We start from the raw sequence: 20,625 nt of genomic DNA on the forward strand, positions 1-20,625 counted from the left end.
CAAGTTCGGGGGTGCGCGCTATACACCGGGGCGCGCAATAGGCCGATAAATACGGTAACCTATGGGAAGCTTTAGCGACAATGAGGGTTTAGGCAGGAGTCCGATTCCATCTTCAATAATCACAGCTGTGCAGGCTCACTTATAGAAGACTTAAAGAACTAAATCGATGAATTTACAATTTTACAAAACAAATTACATTTAAGGCATGTCATGAATTATAACTGTCGCAGTTGCTTGTGCTCTCAACCAAACTGTCAAGCGAATGGGGTCATAACTGATCACCTGATCCATTGTAACTGCAGATCAAACAGAGGCTAAGATGGCAGCTTTAAAGGATAGGAGAGTTTAGTTCAGCTTTAAGATTCAAGTTCAGATTTCTCGTTAGCCCTCAAATGATCAAGAGAAATCATTTGATTTTTCCACCCACACTACACAGCATAGATGGAGGAATTTCTCCTGTCGGCTATTGTATTTAGACAGTTGAAGTACATAAAGAGTGATCGCATCTGACTGACTGCAGTCATTGTTTGGCTGACAATTTTCCATATGACACCTTTGATTTCTCAATCAAGCTTTGCGGAGCTGGATGGTGCCAACAAGGCCACTCATTACTTGAATTCCAGCTGATTCAGCAGGAATCAGTTAAAGATTAAGGGATCCATGGCCAACATTATATTTGCTTCCCTTATTTCGATTTAATCACTTTGTCGTAGGTTGACTCTTCAGGCTGAGTCAGGGATGACAGGTGAGGGTTGACAGTTGCTGTCAAATCAATGGGCTGACCTCAGACATTTGGGTTGATCTACTAAAGGCAAATAGGCTATGCACTTTGCAAGTGCAGTTGCTCTCTGCAGGGTCATTTGCTTTCAGAGCATAGCAAATGAAGAGAAGCTCTGCTGCCTTCCATCATCCAAACATGCAGGCAAAAATCCTGTTTCTTTTTATTTTCCATCATATGATTGGGTATTCTTTGTAATGTGAAGCTTCACCTCTTTTACGAAGCTCTGGAGAAAATGCCCTTGCAGACCACAACTACACTTGCAAAGTGCACAGTCTACTTGTCTTCAGTAAATCAACCCCGATGTATCCTAGCTGCTGTCTGCTTAACCGTGTCAAATAACAGAACCCTGTATCTTGTACTCTGACCACAACTCTGCCTCCAGCTCCATCACCAACCTAGTCTCAAAATATCACCCAAACCGATCTCGTCGGTCCTCCCATGACCTCCTGCTCTCTAGCGCCCTTGTCATCTCCTCCCATGCTCGCCTCCAGGACTTCTCACAAGCCTTACCCATCCTTTGGAACTCCTTACCCCAATCTGTCCGACTATCTCCTAATCTATCCATCTTTAGACTATCCCTGAAAACCCTTCTTCTTTAAAGAAGCCTATCCTGCACCTAACTAATACACTGTTTTTACTTTCTCCATCGGCTCATCCCCCACAGTCATTACCTTTTGTATCACCTGACCCTCCCTTTTAGTTTGTAAGCTCTAACAAGCAGGGCCCTCCGATTCCTGTCGCACCAAATTGTATTGTAACTGTAATGTCTGCCTTAATTTTGTAAAGAGCAGAGCAAACTGTTGGCACTATATAAATCCTGTATAATAAAAGTTCAGTAAAGAGACACTGCCAAATTTTCCTTCCGCCACATGTGTTCACCAAGTGTAAATGCATATTTACAAAAAAAAAAACACATTAAAGCGGAGGTCCGCCTTTTTTTTTTTTTTAAAGTCAGCAGCTACAAATACTGCAGCTGCTGACTTTTAAAATAAGGACACTTACCTGTCCAGGCGATGTCAGCACCCAAGGCCGACCCATCCCTCAATCCTCGGTCCTCTTTGGCAAGGGGATCAGGAAGTGAAGCCTTGCGGCTTCACTTCCTGGTTCCCAACTGCGCATGCACGAGTCGGGCTGCGCAATTCGAATGGTCCCTGCTGTCTTCTGGGACCCGTGTGTCTCCCAGAAGACAGTGGGGGGGGGGAGTGGTGTAGATACCAGCAGATTCTGTGGCTATCTATGCCCGGAGGTAAGGGGAAATACCTGTATTTCAACAGGTATCTGCACCCCCCTTCCCCCTGAAAGGTGCCAAATGTGACACCGGAGGGGTGGAGGAATGCGGACAGCGGAAGTTCCACTTTTGTGTGGACCTCCACTTTAAGAAATTTTACGATTTTGTGTTGGGCTGCATTCATATCCATCTTGGGCCGCATGTGGCCTGTGGGTTGCAGGTTTGACAACCTTGGTCTAACCGTTCCTAATGCCCAGCAAGAGCTGTTGGACAATAAAAGAGTTTATACAACCCAACATACAGTCTAATAATAGTGCTTAGAAAAGCTTTTGCCTCGACGTTGTACTGCTCTAAGAATAAAGCAGATGTGTCCGTTAGTACTGATGTTACAGTATTGTTCTGTTCCGTGCTTCCCCCAAACACCACCAACCACCAGCTTAGGAGGTGTGAAGATCTGGCACCAAGGGGTCTAGGACGGCATATGAGCCTGTTACGATTGCCCAATTGTTATTTATGTCAGCTCAAGATGTAGTCAGGTGTACTTTAGAGGTCCGATTTGCTGTCACTGCTGGAAACAAACCAAGGACATCAAATCCCCTTCAGCTGCCTCTTTATCATTGCAAGTTCCAAGTTCTCCCTCTTGGGTTACTATAGTTCTGCTTGGCAGACTACAACCACTCCAACAAAAAACTGCCACATTACACTCTTATTATATACACAATATTATAGAATGCCGAGACTTATCAGCAAACTACGGAGGTGATTCAATACGGCATTTGTGACACAATTCTGGTGCTATGGATGAAGTGGAAAGCCTTGCACCAAAGTCATGAAAACCCTGCAACATTTTCATTGTTAGTACCGATGTGTGTGACAAATTCAAGTAGCTCTTGTTTGAGATACTTTACTGCATGGCAATGATTTGATAATGATTTTTTTTTTTACTACCTACATAACCAGAACAAGTCTGTTGTCTTTGTCCCTCTGAAATTCCTAGTTGCCCGGTTATTACTGGATTGGGTGGCCCCGAGTCTCAGACCTGGAACAGGCATGCAGAAAGTAAAATGAAAACAAAATCAGGAACTCCTTATCATAATTGTTCTGGGTTGGTGATTCAAAGTATTAAAGTCAGGGAGCCAATATGACAGCCAGGCAGCTAGTATCTTCAGAAGGAATATGACAGCCAGGCAGCTAGTGTCTTCAGAAGGAGGGCAGCAAAGGCAGCTTTCATTCTCTCAGTATAAGACAGGGGTGTCCAAACTTTTTTCAAAGAGGGCCACATTTGATGAAGTGAACATGCATGAGGGCCAACCATTTTGCCTGACATTCTTTGAACCATTAAAATTTGATCTACGTGTGTTTGCCCGAGCAACTAATACACTGCCCAACAAGAATTCTCTTGCCTTCGTAGCTGTGTGTGGTGAAAAGATGAGCTCAGGCGTGTTATTTGGATATACTGTATATATCTCTTTTGTGGCCCCAACAAATCCCAGAGCGCTGCTCAGGACTAAGGTTGAGCTTGGGCATGTTACTTGTATATACCGTATTTATCAACGTATAACACGCACAGGCTTACCATTGCCATGAATGCAGCCTCACTATTGCCATGAATGCAGCCTCACCATTGCCATGAATGCAGCCTCATCATTGCCATGAATGCAGCCTTACCATTGCAATCAATGCAGCCTTACCATTGCAATCAATGCAGCCTCACATTTGCCATGAATGTATATATCTTTTGTGGCCCCCAGGGCACATGTGAGGCTGCAATGGCTATATATATCCAAATCCCCAGGGGGGCCATATTAAATCACCAGGGGACCGTAATTGGCCCCCGGGCCGGACTTTGGACATGCCTGGTATAAAACCTTGCACATGAAGCCAGTATTTTCATTGCCAAACTTTTATAAATAAGCACAGAGAGGGCATGTCTTTTTTAAGCTTTTGGATCATTTTTTACCCTAGCTAAAATAATAGGATTTTTTATTAATCATCTTTGAGACTAAAAAACATTTTATACTCGTTTTAGTTGGTTAAATGCTACAATCAAATACACTACATTGTCAAAAGTATTGGGACGCCTGCCTTAACACACACAAGAACTTTAATGGCATCCCAGTCTTAGTCTGTAGGGTTCAATATTGACTTGCCCCCCCCCAGCTTCATCTCTTCTGGGAAGGCTGCCCACAAGGTTTAGGAGTGTGTCTATGGGAATGTTTGACCATTCTTCCAGAAGCGCATTTGTGAGGTCAGGCACTGATGTCTCCGCTCTAATTCATCCCAAAGGTGTTCTTTTGGGTTGAGGTCGCACAGGCCAATCAAGTTCCTCCACCCCAAACTTGCTCATTCATGTTTTTATGGACACCTTGCTTTGTGCACTGGTCCAAATCATTTGGTGGAGGGGGGATAGTGGTGTGAGGTTGTTTCTCAGGGGTTGGGCTTGGCTGCTTCATTACAGTGAAGGGAACTCTTAAGGCGTCATTTTGGACAATGTTTTGCTCCCAACTTTGTAGGAACAGTTTGGGGATGACCCCTTACTGTTGAAACATGACTGCCCACCAGTGTACAAAGCAAAGTCCATAAAGACATGGATGAGCGAGTTTGGGGTGGAGGAGCTTGACTGGTCTGCACAGAGTCCTGATCTCAACTTGAACACCTTTTGGATTAATTAGAGAGGAAACTGAGCCAGGCTTTCTCGTCCAACATCAGTGCCTGACCTCACAAATGTGCTTCTGGAAGAATGGTCAAACATTCCCATAGACACACTCCTAAACCTTGTGGACAGCCTTCCCAAGAGCGTTGAAGCTGTTATAGGTGCAAAGGGTGGGCCAACTCAATATTGAACCCTACGGACCAAGACTGGGATGCCATTAAAGTTCATGTGTGTGTAAAGGCAGGCGTCTCAATACTTTTGACAATATAGTATATGTTCAATATCTGTAGCCAGCATGTAGCACTCTGGGCCTATTACATGGACTTATCCGGCTAATCTTAACTGCTTGCTGGGAAAAAAAGCCTGGCTACAGAAGAGTGACTCCACACCACTCCTTTTGCCCCTTTCTGCACTGACTTCAATCAGAAAGAGAGACGGTACGAAAGCAGACAGCTTCTGCTGTGCACACTCTGTACCAATATCAGAGATGTGATATTTTTGGTAGCCAAGCTGAAAATAATTACTGTGATCTACTGTTGTACCTTCATCTGTTGCTTCTTCTGCTTAAGTACAGACCAGCAGCTAGATGTCACAGCCTAAAGGACAAAAAAAAAAAGTAATTAGTATGAGCTTCAAATGTACTTGTACAGAAAATTCAACAGTAATGTTCAGAGGATCTGTGTACTTGAATTGAACAGTGTAGCCCTGGTAGATGGAATTATATTGCCTTGCATATTTCACTGAAATTAAGGTTCACACAACTCCGCTAAATACAGAGCTGAAAGACAGATATGTGAACCGCCGTGCATTCCAAACTAACCTGTATGGTGATTCAAGAATTCCTGATAGACAGTCTAGTTGGACAAGAGACCTTACTTTTAGGCTGCATTCACACCTGAGCGTAGGTCGTTCGGTCGCACATATATTAATGCTTATTTGCGCGTTTGCATACAGCGTCGTCCGACGTTTTTGTACTTCGACGTTTTTTATTTTAGCCAATAGGAAAAATGATCATCTTTTCATCACTTGTTGCTATGTTGGTAGATTTTTTTTATCTTTTGCCTGGGTGAAATGTTGTATTGATTACAGTGACAAAACGCCCGTAGCAAACGCTCGTTGTCGCGCTAGTCGCTTGAATCGAGCGTTTCCATTACTTTCTATGGGAAATAGAAACGCTCAAAAACGCCCAAACCGCGCCATTCGCGCGACAAAAAAGGGTCCGGAACTTGTTTGAGCTTCAGGCGTTTTGGAGTGGAGATGTGAACCATCTCCATAGACAGTAATGTATTTCTTCCCCTCTAGCGTTTTTGAGCGTCGCGCTTCAGGCGACAAAACGCTTAGGTGTGAATGCAGCCTTACCTATTTTTCCAAAGGGTATCAAATCAATTGATCCCACCATATCAATAGGACTGAGGTAATTTACAAATAACAAATTAATGATTTAATTTTCATGATTACATTCTAATTTTATCAACTTAAAGTGGAGGTTCACCCTATAAAAAATTTCTAACACTACATCCAGCCCAGTTCTGCAAATAAAAGGACACTGACCTTTTTTTCTCCTTTTCCGTAGATAGCGTTTAGCCATAGAATTCACCGCGGCTTCCGGGTAGGGAATCTCGCGGGAGTGGGCTTCCTATTGACATGCCAATTAAATGACATGCTAAACGACGGCGCACACAGCGCGTCACGACTTCCCGAAGGAAGCTCGGGTCGGCTCTATTCGGCGCCTGCGCACCGGCGCCGAATAGAGCCGAGCCGACCTTCTTTCGGGAAGTCGTGACGCGCTGTGTGCGCGCCGTCGTTTAGCATGTCAATCAATTGGCATGTCAATAGGAACGCCCACTCCCGCGGGATTCCCTACCCGGAAGCCGCGGTGAATTCTATGGCTAAACGCTATCTACAGGGGAAAAAAAAAAAGGTCAGTGTCATTTTATTTGCAGAACTGGGCTGGATGTAGTGATAGAATTTTTTTATAGGGTGAACCTCCACTTTAAGATAGGAATTGCCTCCTCTTTCTACACTTGTATACATAACTTTATCCATATTACTCTTTTGTAGGATAAAGGCAACATTTCTTATCCTCTCTCTGTGGTCACTTCATTTTCCAGAACAGGGCGTCCTTTGTTAGCAATCAGACTCTCAATTTTTCCTTGAATTATTTATTCTCAGTCCATCTATATATCAATTCTTTGGTAAGTGTCATTTTGAAAAACTCTCAATATTATGCTAACAAATACTACTTTAAAATAATGAAATGTGCATCTTTGTAATACTTATGATTATCACAAATATATATACCGTATATATTATTTTTTTTGTTTAAAAACATTATAGAACTTTTCCCTTGTTGTTCTTTTGTTGTATTCTCTCAGCATTCACTCTATACAGCACTTTAAAATTCTCCTGAAGAAGCTCATTCGAAGTGAAACATGTAGAGCAGTAGTGTCTGTATTTGCATACGAATTGATTTAACAGTACAACAAGGAACTTTTATGAATTTTTATGTTAATAAAATCTTTATATTTTTCTATAAAATGTATTTACTTATTTGACACCTTTAAAGTCCCACAGTTTTTCTTCTTTCATGTATTTCCCTATTTGCAGTTAATTATTACAGATTGGTCACCAGCCTGCCTCAGGTAATGAAGGAGCAGCAGTTCATCAATGAGGTCAACCCTCTGCTCTATCATATTCACATGAAACAGCAAAGTCCTGACTGGCTTGGAGTGTTGATCTTCCCTGTGCTGTTGTTCAGGGGATTGTGAGAAACATATGGAAGCAAAGTGCAAACTTACTATAGCAACAGAAAAGACTGGTTGCAATGAGTTAGTTACTTGTGAATCGAGCGAGGAGACGGCTCGCTCACACAGCGGGGAGACATCGCAGGATTCAGGGGACAAGGTAAGTAAACTCCGCCTGTGCGGTGCGATCCCAAGTCTGGCTCGGGGATACCGCTAATGGTCAGGGCCGTCTTAATAGCATCATGGGCCCCTGGCCAAAGTAATGCTCTGGGATCCCTACAATGGAGACGGAGTATCCCTCCGGGCATTCCAAGCCTTTCGGTGCAAACAGTGCTGGACAGCTGGGCTCACCATGACACCATCCACAATGCTACTTCCGCAGGTGGGCTCTTAGTGATGCCGACTCAGCAGCTCCCACTCCAGCTCCTACCCCGCAGCCTTCAAGTCCCGAGCATTCAATCTGCATGGGGCGGGGTCAGAGCATCACTGGCACTTCGGCCCTGCACCTCCCTGCTGGCTGTGAAATAATAGGTATCGTTCTGCACAGCATGGGGTACTGCTGACAGCCTGCCTCCCCTTGGTATCCATCACTCTCAGTACCATCATGGGGCCCCCAATTTCAGGGCAGCGTGTGCTCAAGGACCAGCTACTTTGGGGAAAGTGCAGGGGCCCTCCATACAGTTGGGGCCCCTGGGCAGTGCCCAGGTGTGCCATCTCATTAAGACAGCCCTGCTAATGGCACAGGATATACCGCCAGAGTGGTTAAGGGCAACTCATAAAACATAACTGAGAAATATACTTAACCACTTGCCGACCAGCCGCCGCAATTTTACTGCGGCAACATGGTTTGGCTGGGCGAAACAACGTTATTACATCGCTTTGCCCTGTGGCCACTAGGAGTGCGTGCCGCCGGAGGCTCGCACCTGCTGCTCTCCCCTGGAGCCAAATGTGAGTGTCCGGCAGGCTCGATGACCGCTGGGAACCCCCGATCGCTCGTGACTAAGCGAGAACCAGGACCTGTGTGTGTGTGTAAACACAGATCCTGGTTCTCTAAGGGGAGAAATGACTGATCGTCTGTTAAAACAATGTATGAACAGCGATCTGTCATTTCCCCTAGTAAGTCCCACCCCCTCTTTAGTTAGAACATGCAGAGGGAACACATTTAACCCCTTGATCACCCCCTGGTGTTATCCATTTCCCTGCCAGTGACATTATTACAGTAATCAGTGCATTTTTATAGCATTAATCGCTGTAAAATTGTCACGCCGCACACTGCATCAAATTGGTCTGCATGGCTGTCATCCCAGAAGGAAGCTTCTTCTAAAGATCATGGGAAAAAAAAGACATATATATTAAAAATTTGTGGCACTCGGATGCAGTGGAGATCAGCTTTAATGCCGCGTACACACGGTCGTTTTTTTGTGATGAAAAAAAACACGTTGTTTTTGAAAACGTCATTTAAAATGACCGTGTGTGGGGAAAACGTTGTTTTATGTCTTCTGAAAAACGACAAAAAAAAAATTCGAACATGCTTGAATTTTTTGTGTCGTTTTTCAAAACGTTGTTTTTTGTGTCAATTAAAATGATAGTGTGTGGGCAAAACAACGTTTAAAACTACGTTTTTAAACCCGCGCATGCTCAGAAGCAAGTTATGAAGCTAGCTTCAATGGAAAAGAGTGCTGAACGTAAACACGCTTTGCTAGAGCATTTTGAAAAAACGATGGTGTGTCGGCAATGTCGTTTTTGAAAATTAAAGCGGATGTGCCACTAAAAAAATATATTAAAAGCCAGCAGCTACAAATACTGCAGCTGCTGACTTTTAATATAAGGACACTTACCTGTCTTAGAGTCCAGCGCCGATCGCAGCAGATGACGAGCCGATCGCTCGTCACCCTGCTGCTCCCCCCTCCATCCACGGTGAGGGAACCAGGAAGTGAAGCGCTCCGGCTTCACTGCCCGGTTCCCTACGGCGCATGCGCGAGTCGCGCTGCGCCCGCCGATTGGCTCCCGCTGTGTGCTGGGAGCCGAGTGTTCCCAGCATACAACGGGGGACGGACGGGAAGCGAGGAAAAAACCCGTCTTTTGCCCGTATCGTAGGGCCGGAAGTGGGTGCAGATACCTGTCTGTAGACAGGTATCTGCACCCCCCTCCCTCCTGAAAGGTGTCAAATGTGACACCGGAGGGGGGGAGGGTGCCGATCAGCGGGACTCCACTTTAGAGTGGAGATCCGCTTTAAGTTTCAAAAACGTTGTTTTATTTCATGATTTAAAACGTTGGCTTTTTTTTCATCACAAAAAACGACCGTCTGTACGCGGCATAAGAGTTATAGAACATGATCAGAATTGATAAAGGGTTACTATTCTAACATATTTAGAACTGGAGTTTGTGTTTGGTCCAGAATGTCTCCTTAAGACCTGGCAGAGTCTCGGTGTTCTTCTAGCATTTGCTGATCAGAGCTTGCAAAAGATTAAAGAGAAGACTAATGGAAAAGTCAGAGGCACTGTATGAGCCATGAGGCCTAAACTGTTTATTTTTAATTTTTTTTACAGCCTTTCTTAGACCAAAGCCGCTTTGCGTTTTCATCTGCTACTGTCCGCAGACAAGGCCGGTAGGGATGTCGACATTCCTTTGACTGGTTTTGCAGAATGATCCCTCTTAGGGATCCAGTGACCCAAAGCAGCCAGAACCTCGTCTGAAGGAATAAACAGACTGCTGGCTAATTAAAGCCATCAGTCTGGATCTCAGACAAAACCAAGTGCATTTTGTAAATTTCTCAGTTTGCTTCACTTGGATGTTCTGCATTTAGCTGCTTCTGTTGTAGTAGATTGTGTGCCAGACCGAGCGCCTGAAATCCTCAGCACATCATTCCAATGGAAAATGATGGAATGTGGAAGGAGCCATATGATATTTTCTTTTTTTTTTATGACTTTCTGATGTGCCAAACAAAAAACAGATTAGTCATTCTCTGCAGTTTGCCCAAATATGGACTTGGAGTGGCAATGTAAGGATAAAGAGGGCAGAAATATTATTCTTCACTCCAGAAGCCCCTTTCTGCTTTAGTTTCAACTCAACTGTTATTATTCTCTCTGGAAATTATTATTCTCTCATAGGATTTCAATGTACAAATTCCGTACTGTACCCTTCGCGGAAGGGAGTTTAACAAAACACGTGGCCACTCATTAAAATGAGAAGAAAAGAGGTTTAACCTTAAACTACGTAGAGGGTTCTTTACTGTAAGAGCGGCAAGGATGTGGAATTCCCTTCCACAGGCGGTGGTCTCAGCGGGGAGCATAGATGGTTTAAAAAAACTATTAGATAAGCACCTGAACGTCCACAACATACAGGGATATACAATGTAATACTGACATATAATCACACACATAGGTTGGACTTGATGGACTTGTGTCTTTTTCCAACCTCACCTACTATGTAAGTATTACAAAGCAGCACTCATGAGTGAACATTGGCAGAATATTTGGTCTTTATAGTGCAGGTTTACCTATGAAAGCTTTATGCTTGCCCCCTTCCTTGTCTGAGCCCGACTCTTTAGTGCCTCAGGGGTCAGAGTTCACCAGAAGCTTGAGCCCCAAATTCACACTTGAGTGTAGCATATTCAGGCAATTTGGAGGCTTTTCTGTGCATTTTAGGAACAATGAGCTGTTGTTTTTATGGGTTTTTGCCCAATAGCCAATTATTACACTCTACACCAGGGTTTCGAAACCAGGGTTCCATGGATCCATAGGGTTCATTCAGGAGATTGCTAGGGGTTCCTTGAGCAATGAGCAATTTCTGCCTCTCAGATCATTTTTCACTGACACTATTGCCCTTTTAGCCATCTGTAAGGGGGCAATTCTTACTAGTGGCCAAGTGTAAGGAGCACGCTCCCCACTGACCATCACATTAAAGTATCATGAGTTGTAAATATAGTAATTTTTTGTAGGGGGTCCCTGGGACTGGAAAGTTATTTTGAAGGGTTCCTCTGTGTTAAAAGGTTGAGAAAGGCTGATCTACACAGTCTACAAGGACCCTTTCACATGGACGTGCAGGGACCGACCTGTCAGAGTACCGCTCTCCTCTATAGGGGATCGGATGAAGACAGACCGTAGAGTCTGTTTTTATCCGATCCGCCAGACGGATGGAAAATAGGGTTTCCATCCGTCACACTTTAGCCTATCGGAGTGGGTCGGATGTCAGCGGGCATGTCACCGTTGACAGCCGTCGCTCCATAGGAGGTGCAAGGAGCGTCCGTTCAGGTCCGCCAAAAAACTGACAGGTGGACCCGAACGGTCCACCCGTGTGAAAGGGGCCTTATATTTGAAATGTTATTCTAATAAGTTGTTCTCATTCTTTTTAAATCTGTCGTTTTCAATAAAATTATTTTTGCTTATTGAAGGCTTTTTTGTTCAGGCACTTCCAGTTCGGAGCACAATTTGGTGACACTTGTCACCTCCTAAGTTGTCCCAATGTCGCATTCACCTCTGGTGGAAACAACAAGTGCAGGGCCCTCCGATTCCTCCTGTATTGAATTGTATTGTAACTGTACTGTCTGCCCTCATGTTGTAAAACACTGTGCAAACTGTTGGCGCTATATAAATCCTGTATAATAATAATAATAATAATAATAATAATACATTGCACAGGCATACATAGTCCACTCTTGTCACCATCGGGTAGCCAGTCTAAAGCAATGATGTGCAGCCCAGGGATGTATTCTGGCCTAGGCCGACAAGGCCCAGGCCTAGGGCGGCACTTTGCAGGGGGCGGCCGGCCGTTTGCGATTTCGCTGGGTCTGGTAAGAGGGCCTGTTGGCCATTATCCATTACTATTCCCAGGGACTGAGCCATTAGGAAGTGCCTAACCTGCTATTCTCTAGGCCTTATTGACCGCCACAATGTCCCTCTCTGTCCTCTTCCCACAGCGTCCCTCTGTCCTCTTCCCACGGCATCCTTTTCCCACGGCGTCCCTCTGTCCTCTTTCCACGGCGTCCATCTGTCCTCTTCCCATGGCATCCATCTGTCCGTCACCCAGGGCAACCCTCTGTCCTTCTCCCAGGGCAACCCTCTGTCCTTCTCCCAGGGCAACCCTCTGTCCTTCTCCCAGGGCAACCCTCTGTCCTTCTCCCAGGGCAACCCTCTGTCCTTCTCCCAGGGCAACCCTCTGTCCTTCACCCACGGCATCCCTCTGTCCTTCACCCACGGCATCCCTCTGTCCTCTTCCCATGAATATGACAGGGCGGGTCTTAAAGAAGAAGGGGTGTGGCTTTGACAGGAAGGGGTGGGTCATAATTAAATTGGGGGGTGCGCAAGTTTAGTCAGGCCTAGGGCAGCACAAAACCTAAATACACCTCTGGTGCAGCCAACGATGGAAAGTGCACATGTAGACATGAAGTGGGTGAACGAGGCTGCCAGAGGTCACCAGCTGATGTAAAGGAGTATTGGAAAATGGTGAAAACAATGTTTTATATAAAAATAAAAAATAAAACTGGCAAATGTTTATGGCACACAATACTTTACCAAACTAAAATGTCAAACTAGTTCAGGTTTACATTCACTTTAGGCAAATGTTTGGACGGGTACTGAGCACCTCTTGCACGGTCTGCTGAAAGCATTGCCTTATACACTTCTGAATCCCAGGCCTTAATGAGCTCTTAAATGCAGAGCTACAACCACTGAACAGCCGCCTATGTGCTGACAGCTCAGTGTTAGGTCCAAGCAAACAACAGAGGCGATATGAAAGCTTCTTATCTCGTATTATCTCCATCGTGACTTCCTTACTTGGCCAGGCAAGGCCGCTATCAGTGATGATTTGCAGACCCCAATGACGTGCTCCTAAATTTGGCAACTACTCACTGTTTCTTTGAAGGAGGAGTTTAGCCAACGGTTTTTCACCACATTCTGTATTGATAAGGGTGGATTTTCCAGATCTTCTAAAGAATCCATCACAATAAAGTCCAGGAAAATGTCGTAGAAGTTCATGTTTCTCACCTGCAGGCACATTGAACACATTAGTGGAATTTCAAAATACTTTTTTTTCCCTTTTACAATTTTTCCTTTTTTTACTTAGGAGAAAAACAAACAAATATGTTTAAAGCGAATGTATAGGCCAAAAAAAATATAATAAAGAGAACCTGTTCTCCACTTCATCTAAAACTACAAGTGCAGCCTAAGGATAGAAAGCACTAAAGCCAGCCATACATGGATTGAAATGCGGCCAGTTTAGCAGGGAACCGGGTCAATTTCGATCCCTGTATGGGCACCCTGGCTATACAGAAGTTGATCTATCTTACAACCACCCTGTTGGATTTTTACACGAGCCATCATTGCCACCGGGCTATAGCTGATAACACTGATCGATATGTTCTCAAGGTGGGAAAGGCTAGAGATGTATACTTTACCCTTTATGCCTTAATTACATTAAAGTGGAAGTCCATGCAAAAACTAAAATCCCTGCATCTATAGACACCACGGATCTAACACGAACCTCTCTATCCTTGTAAAGAAAAAACATTAGTATACATACCTTTTTGAAAGCCAATCTGACCCGCTCTGACCCAATCTCCAGCAGCGGACGCTCTGCTGAGGACACGGCCGACAACGGCTGTGAAATTAATGGGAAGTGACGTCCTCCATAGAGTTACTATGGGGCTTCCGTTGTCATCCGTCTCTTCTGCACCCGCCTTTAAAGTGAAGCCGTGGCTGACAGCTCAGCGTGGGATCCAGTCTGGGTGGGTCAGATCGGCTTCCAAAAAGGTATGTATACAATTTTTTTTCTTTACAGGAATAGAGAGGTTAGTGTTAGAGCCGTGGTGGCTATAGATGCAGGGGGTTTCGTTTTTGCATGGACTTCCACTTTAAGACATGGGTTGGGAGGGCAGTCTCTCACAATCTACTAAAGGCTTACAGCACCTTCTACTGACTGTACCAACATCTGTAGTCTAGAATCATGTTATCCACCACTCATAGATTTTGTTCTGTCCTTCGGGGGCCTCTGTTGCTCCATTGGGTGTGGCTGGACCCAAACCCCTCTCAGCTGAGATTTTTACCGCAGACATGCACAACCTCATAGCTCAAATCACCCAGTTTGCTCCCCAAAAAAAATCCTGTAGATTACATACCATTACATTTTCTGCAGATTTTTGTCTTTAGATTTACCAAAACCATATAATATGAGGTGAAACCTTAGGAGTTTCAATCTGTATGCAATCAGGCAGGCCCTTGCACTACATGGTTTTGGTAAATCTGAAGACAAAAATCTGCAAAAAATCAAATAGTGTGAATGGGGCTTAAATCTGATTTGCCTGTGGCTTTAGCAGATTCCGAGTCATTGGCTGCAGACTCTAATCCTTTTCTTACTCCCAAATTAAAAGGAGACCATTTCAGGGGTTACTGATGCAGTGCACGCCACTCTAAATAGAGGAACGGCCTGTTGCTTCTACCAGTGCCCTTTCCTATCTTGGGTCATTTAAAACGCACAAGGCTAAAAAGACCTTTCCTTTGCGCCAACTTTTCCAACTATTTCTCAATGGAGATTTGAAGCATCCTGATCCTTTAGCCCCCAGTTTTCTGGTGTTTTTCTTGGGCCTCTTAGTGTTTGTTTGCTGTGTTGCTCACCCTTCATTTGGCCTGCTTCTGGATGACCCGAACGTAAAAGATTTCTGTGGCCCTCAATGAACCAGAAAAAAAAAAAAAGAGACTTTTTGTACTAATGGTAAAATAAATGTTCTTTGAGTCAATTGAGGGGCACAGGTCCCATCTCTGTTTCTGATCTTGATTTTGGTTCCGCTTTGCCACAAAATTGAGGCATGCTGGTAGTAGAAGGCATTATCTCAGACGGGCCTGCAGTGTTTTGTTTGCCAGTGTCCAATTTATTTGTAGATGGCAGTATATTCTGATTAAAGACTCCCTGTGCTCCTCAATTGACTCCAAGAAAAGGGTTTTGGTTTTCTGGGTATAAAAATTTAATTTTAATGATAAAAGATGAGCTCTTTGGAAATCTTGTACTGTTGCTTTAAAGGGTTTTTAAAAGTTCCTTTTTTTTTTAAATAACAAACATGTCATACTTACCTCCACTGTGCAGCTCGTTTTGCACAAAGTGGCCCTGATCCTCGTCTTCTGGGGTCCCTTAGCGGCTGTCTTGGCTCCTCCCCGCAAGAACTAACCCCTTCTGGGAAGCGCTCTCCCAAGGGGGTTAGCTTGCGGGCATGCTCCCGTATCACTCGGCCCCACCCCCCGGAGCGCCGCGTCATTGATTTGATTGATAGCAGCGGGAGCCAATGGCTGCGCTGCTATCAATCATCCAATGAATGAGCTGAGAGGCCAGCGAGTTCACGATGAGGGACTTTTGAGGGTTCAGGCAAGTAAACGGAGGGGCTGTGGGGTCGCTAATCATCAGATGTTTTTTCACCTTAATGCATAGAATGTATTAAGGTGAAAAAGCATGTACCTTTACAACCCCTTTAATATTGTGATATGCCTGGACTTTATTTGTGCAGACTTATAAATGTACAGAGTTCACTTTCATTTATTTATATATATATATATATATATATACACATACATATACATACATATATACACACACACACACACAGAAGAGGATGTAGTACTTACCCCCCGAGAGAACAGCTCCGTCTCTGTAAGTACCCATGTTTCTGGCTGCTCCAGGAAATGCATCATCTCATCATAGGAGTCTTCAAACTTGTTGGGATTCTAAGCAGAAAATGTTAATCTGATTGGTTTCTGTAAAGAATACTAGTAACTTAATTTTTCCTGTTTAAGTGTTATACTGAGAGTAACACACACTTTCCCTGTGAACTTGCTCCGACATACATGGGTACCCCCATCAACTGATAACCAGCCGCAGGATATACAGAAGCAAAAGAATTAAATTATTCTTTATTAACAGCTACAGAAAAGGTTATGGAATCTCTTTTCAGCTGTTACTCCAGCCCAAATATGTTCTGTTTTTTATTTTTATTTATTGCTAGTTTTACATAGGGAGAAAAGGTTAGAAGAACCTATACCAAGTTTTATTGCTGTACATGGAACCTCAATTTCCGCCAAAGTCATAAATATGTTAAAAACTTAAAATGAGTTCAGAGACCGGCAACAAAATTGGTTAAAGTTTTGAGCGAAAAACATATCAGGAGAGACTGCCGAACTCAAAAGGAGAAGAGAAGTACAGCCAAAGCTTGTTTGGCTGTACTTCTCCTGTGGATCACAGGAGTGCAGTTCATTCTGCACTTCTGTGACCCATTTTCAGCAGACAGCGGGCTGAAGCCTGCTGTCGGCTGTCGTCACAGAGCCGGTCCAAGATTGCGACAATGAAGTCGGGATCTGCCCACATGCTTGAACTGGCACCCGGCTCAGCCTCTCAGTGCTTGAGAGCCTGAGCTGACTGCTCCTGCTCCCCTTCACAGCCCAGCACTCCAGTGAACGCAAGGGGGGAGCAGAGCAGAAAGCGGTGACTGATAGTCACCAGTTCTCTGCTCAGGGAGTCCGGAGAACCGAGCGATCATCGGTGTTTGATCGCTCGGTTCTCAGCCTTAGAGCCGGCGGGGGACAGATGCAGCATTGGACCAATCCTGCATCTACCTAGGTAAGTAAGATTCCAAAAATAAATAAAATACTTCCCTTTTTTTACGTTTTGAATAGAGTGGAAAAGGATTAGAACCCTGTTAGTTTTTATTACTGTCTGTGCCAATGTTGGAGAGATTCATCCTCTTTATTTGTCCTGATTACCATTATCATTGAAAGCAAAAAAAAAATCCCCAAATTTGGGCTGTCCCCAAAAAAGTAATAGGAGGGGAAATCTTCCAATGGGGACATTAGTGCTGGTGACCTGGGGGTCCCCAAGGAATTCACTTAATTCGCATGGATTTCCCCTCACTTCCTGTTTGGCTATGGGACAGGATGAGATGGTAAAAATAATAATAATCTGACAGGGGTAATCCTCCCTTGCTCCATCCAAAAATGAAAAAAAAAAAAAAGTTTTGCTTATAGCTCTACTTTAATATGTATAACCTTTAGAAACATCGATGGTGAGGTACAACCTGGTGTACCTCACTACGTAACCAATAAAGATTTGTATCCACAGATGACGCAGAGTTGCCCGCCTGATTTCGTATGGATTTCTACAAGGAGTGTGGAGTCACTCGAGCCAGAGAAGTGGTGGTTTCAGCTCTGAAGGGTCCATATGGTAGAGGAGCCATCTTACCTATCCTTGAATTCTTAAACCATGTTCTTCCCTCCAGCTCATTATAAATTCCTCCCATGTAATTAGGTGACTAGCGAGTCTCAACTGAACCCAGATACAAGAGAGGGACAGAAGGACTTACCTTTTTTGCTCGGACAAAAAGCGTAGACAGAATTCTTCTACCAGCGTCAACCAAAAACTTCCTGTTGTCAGTTTTTGAAAAGATCACCTGAAAATGAAAAGACAAGAGCATTATGTTGATATAAACAGGGACATGGATTTTGGCATTATTGGGGGGGGGGGGGGGGTTCTTCGGAGGACCTGTTCTTTGAAGAACATGTCCCAGTGTTCCATCTATTATTAAATAGGAGGACTGGGGAAGGGAAGTGACCTAAGAAAAAGGTTACCTTTAGCAACAAATAGTGATCTTCACCAAAGAACGATACAATATAATTTTATTCTAGTACCATAAAATCTTAGAAAAGTGCAGTTTAGAAACTCAATGATACAAAAAATGGATCCTTAAAAGAACATGATTTATCATGAACACAAATGACAAACAGGACTCACATGATACAAGACACAAACACAGCACCAGTCTGGACGTGTATAGTTCAGCCACAGAGTGTATGCGCCCCGTCCAATATGGTTCATAAATTTATTAATAAGGTTATTGAAAGAAGGAATTGTATTAATCAAAATAAATTCAATTTGATAACACCTTCTTTAGTAGAGCCAATGGGCGCTTTTGCTGGTGGCTGAACCCTGCGCGTGATAGAGGGGAAGGGAAGGAAGGAAGGCTATCTGGAGGAAACCAAAAGTTAATTAGGGTTTTAGATGTCCATATTGGTCGGTATCAAAAAGGAAGCCATGAGCATGCATTAGTTAGTATTGTTGATTAGTAGTCCTGCAAACGCTATGGTAAGCTGTAGTTAGTCAGGCAGTACAGAATTATACTATGTACAGGCAGTCCTGATTATGCATATCCAATTAGATCCAATAAGTTCCGGTAATCATCAAATGACAAAGGCTTGGTCAGCATTGATTATTGATTCATAAGCAGTCCTATCACAGTTGTGAAGTGACCGATGCTGACAGCAAGAGGATTTAATCATTGATATTTAAAATACCTGGTTCTGGTGTCCAGTGGGATTCAGCAATCAGGAAGAGATTAATACATTACCAATATGTCGTAATTTACAGGCATGTTCAACGTTAGTTGGCCGTATAGATGCTTTGGATGGTACCAGTATGCTTTGGCCAGTCAGCTGGGTGGGAGGGTCATGCTTTGCTAGAGCATTATTTTTTTCACAATCGTGTGTAGGCAAGGGCGGCTTAAAGCGGGGGTTTACCCTAAAAAAAAAAATTGTAATAATACATTGAGCTCACTTCAGAGATTGACCATATGCTGATTTTTTTTTTTTTTTTCGTACATACTGTAGAATCGCTATTTTCACCCCCGGCTTCCGGGTGGTGAACCCTGCGGGACTGGGCGTTCCTATCCAGCAGGCAAGTGATTGACGGGATGGTGAAACCTGCGGGACTGGGCGTTCCTATCCAGCAGGCAAGTGATTGACGTGATGACGAACACTACCCCCGTCGCATACGGAGCGTCACGAGTTGCCGAAAGAAGCCGAATGGCGAGTCGGCGCTATACGGCGCCTGTGCACCGACGTTCGGCTTCTTTCGGCAACTTGTGCCGCTCTGTAAGCGACAGGGGTAGTGTTCGTTATCACGTCAATCACTTGCCTGCTGGATAGGAACGCCCAGTTCCGCCAGATTCACCACCCGGAACCAGGGGGTGAAAATAGCGATTCTACGGTATGTACGACAAAAAAAAAAAAAGATCAGCATACGGTCAATCTCTGAAGTGAGATCAATGTAATATTACATTTTTTTTTAGGGTGAACCCCCACTTTAACAATAAATCGGGTTGAAAAATACTTCATTTTTTTCTAGACCATTAAGAATGGTCGTGTGTACGCGGCATTATAGTGGTCTTGTGGACAGATTCTCCCACCTGAGCTGTGGATCTCTGCAGCTCCTCCAGAGTTACCATGGGCCTCTTGGCTGCTTCTCTGATTAATGCTCGCCTTGCTCGGCCTGTCAGTTTAGGTGGACGGCCATGTCTTGGTAGGTTTGCAGTTGTGCCATACTCTTTCCATTTTTAGATGATGGATTGAACAGAGCTCTGTGAGATGGTCAAAGCTTGGGATATTTTTTTAGAACACAACCCTGCTTTAAACTTCCCCACAACTTTATCCCTGACCTGTCTGGCGTGTTCCTTGCCTTTTGTGATGCTGTTTGTTCACTAAGGTTCTCTAACAAACCTCTGAGGGCTTTTTTCTTGACCATTAAAAATGGTCGTGTGTACGCGGCATCACACTTCATATTCCTGATATGCGTCTGTTGTACCATGTACTTGTATGAGAAAATATCCTGCTCTCTTTATATTGCACCCTTTATACAAAATCTCTGGCATTCCTGCTAGTCCCCTTGCCTTCCTATTAAAAACAGACCACTAAGCAGGAGAGTACGTCATGGTCCTCCTCCTCCAGCTCTTATGCAGCTGAGAACAGAGGGAATGTGATCACTTATAAAAAAAAAAAAAAGGGGGGGGGGGTGAAGGTGTTTACAATGTTTTTTATATCTATAAAAAATGTGCTTTTCATTTCTATTTTAAAATGAATGGGTCGTTTCACAAACACTTCAGATACAAATCTGGTTTCAATGCCATTTTACCTGGAAGGCCTGACGGATGCAGTGGAGCTTAGCAAGAAAGTCACTGTCCCCTCCACATTCCAGCAGTTCTGTCCTGCAAGAATTATTTTCATAAATTAAATAATCTGATCATATAAATTTCTTCTTTACCTCCATACATTTACATCACAGCTGGCACAATACAGTTGACTAGGACCGGTATTTAACAAAAATAGGATGGAGATGTAGTGGGAAGTTAACATGGGACGAGCTTCACTAAGTAAAAAAAAAAACAATACACACTGCAAGTCTTCTAGGCACAAAC

General features: G+C 44.0%; 1 protein-coding gene across 3 annotated transcripts in view; it reads right to left on the reverse strand.

Moving 5' to 3' along the window:
• MIGA1 (mitoguardin 1) overlaps window positions 1-20,625 on the reverse strand; it is a 118,312-nt gene that overhangs the window by 2,276 nt on the left and 95,411 nt on the right. For 2 of the 3 annotated variants that reach the window (XM_040360659.1, XM_040360658.1), the window contains exons 10-14: window positions 20,343-20,415; window positions 17,743-17,829; window positions 16,016-16,114; window positions 13,256-13,390; window positions 5,205-5,258 (exon numbers count right to left, since the gene is read on the reverse strand). In XM_040360659.1, coding sequence (XP_040216593.1) covers window positions 5,205-5,258; window positions 13,256-13,390; window positions 16,016-16,114; window positions 17,743-17,829; window positions 20,343-20,415 — 448 coding nt within the window. Of the gene's footprint in view, window positions 1-2,961; window positions 3,049-5,204; window positions 5,259-13,255; window positions 13,391-16,015; window positions 16,115-17,742; window positions 17,830-20,342; window positions 20,416-20,625 lie in introns of all 3 variants that reach the window. The other variant, XR_005750640.1, reaches the window with a different exon arrangement.

The sequence above is a fragment of the Rana temporaria genome, chromosome 7, assembly GCF_905171775.1.
Source record: "Rana temporaria chromosome 7, aRanTem1.1, whole genome shotgun sequence".
NCBI classification, from domain to species: domain Eukaryota; kingdom Metazoa; phylum Chordata; class Amphibia; order Anura; family Ranidae; genus Rana; species Rana temporaria.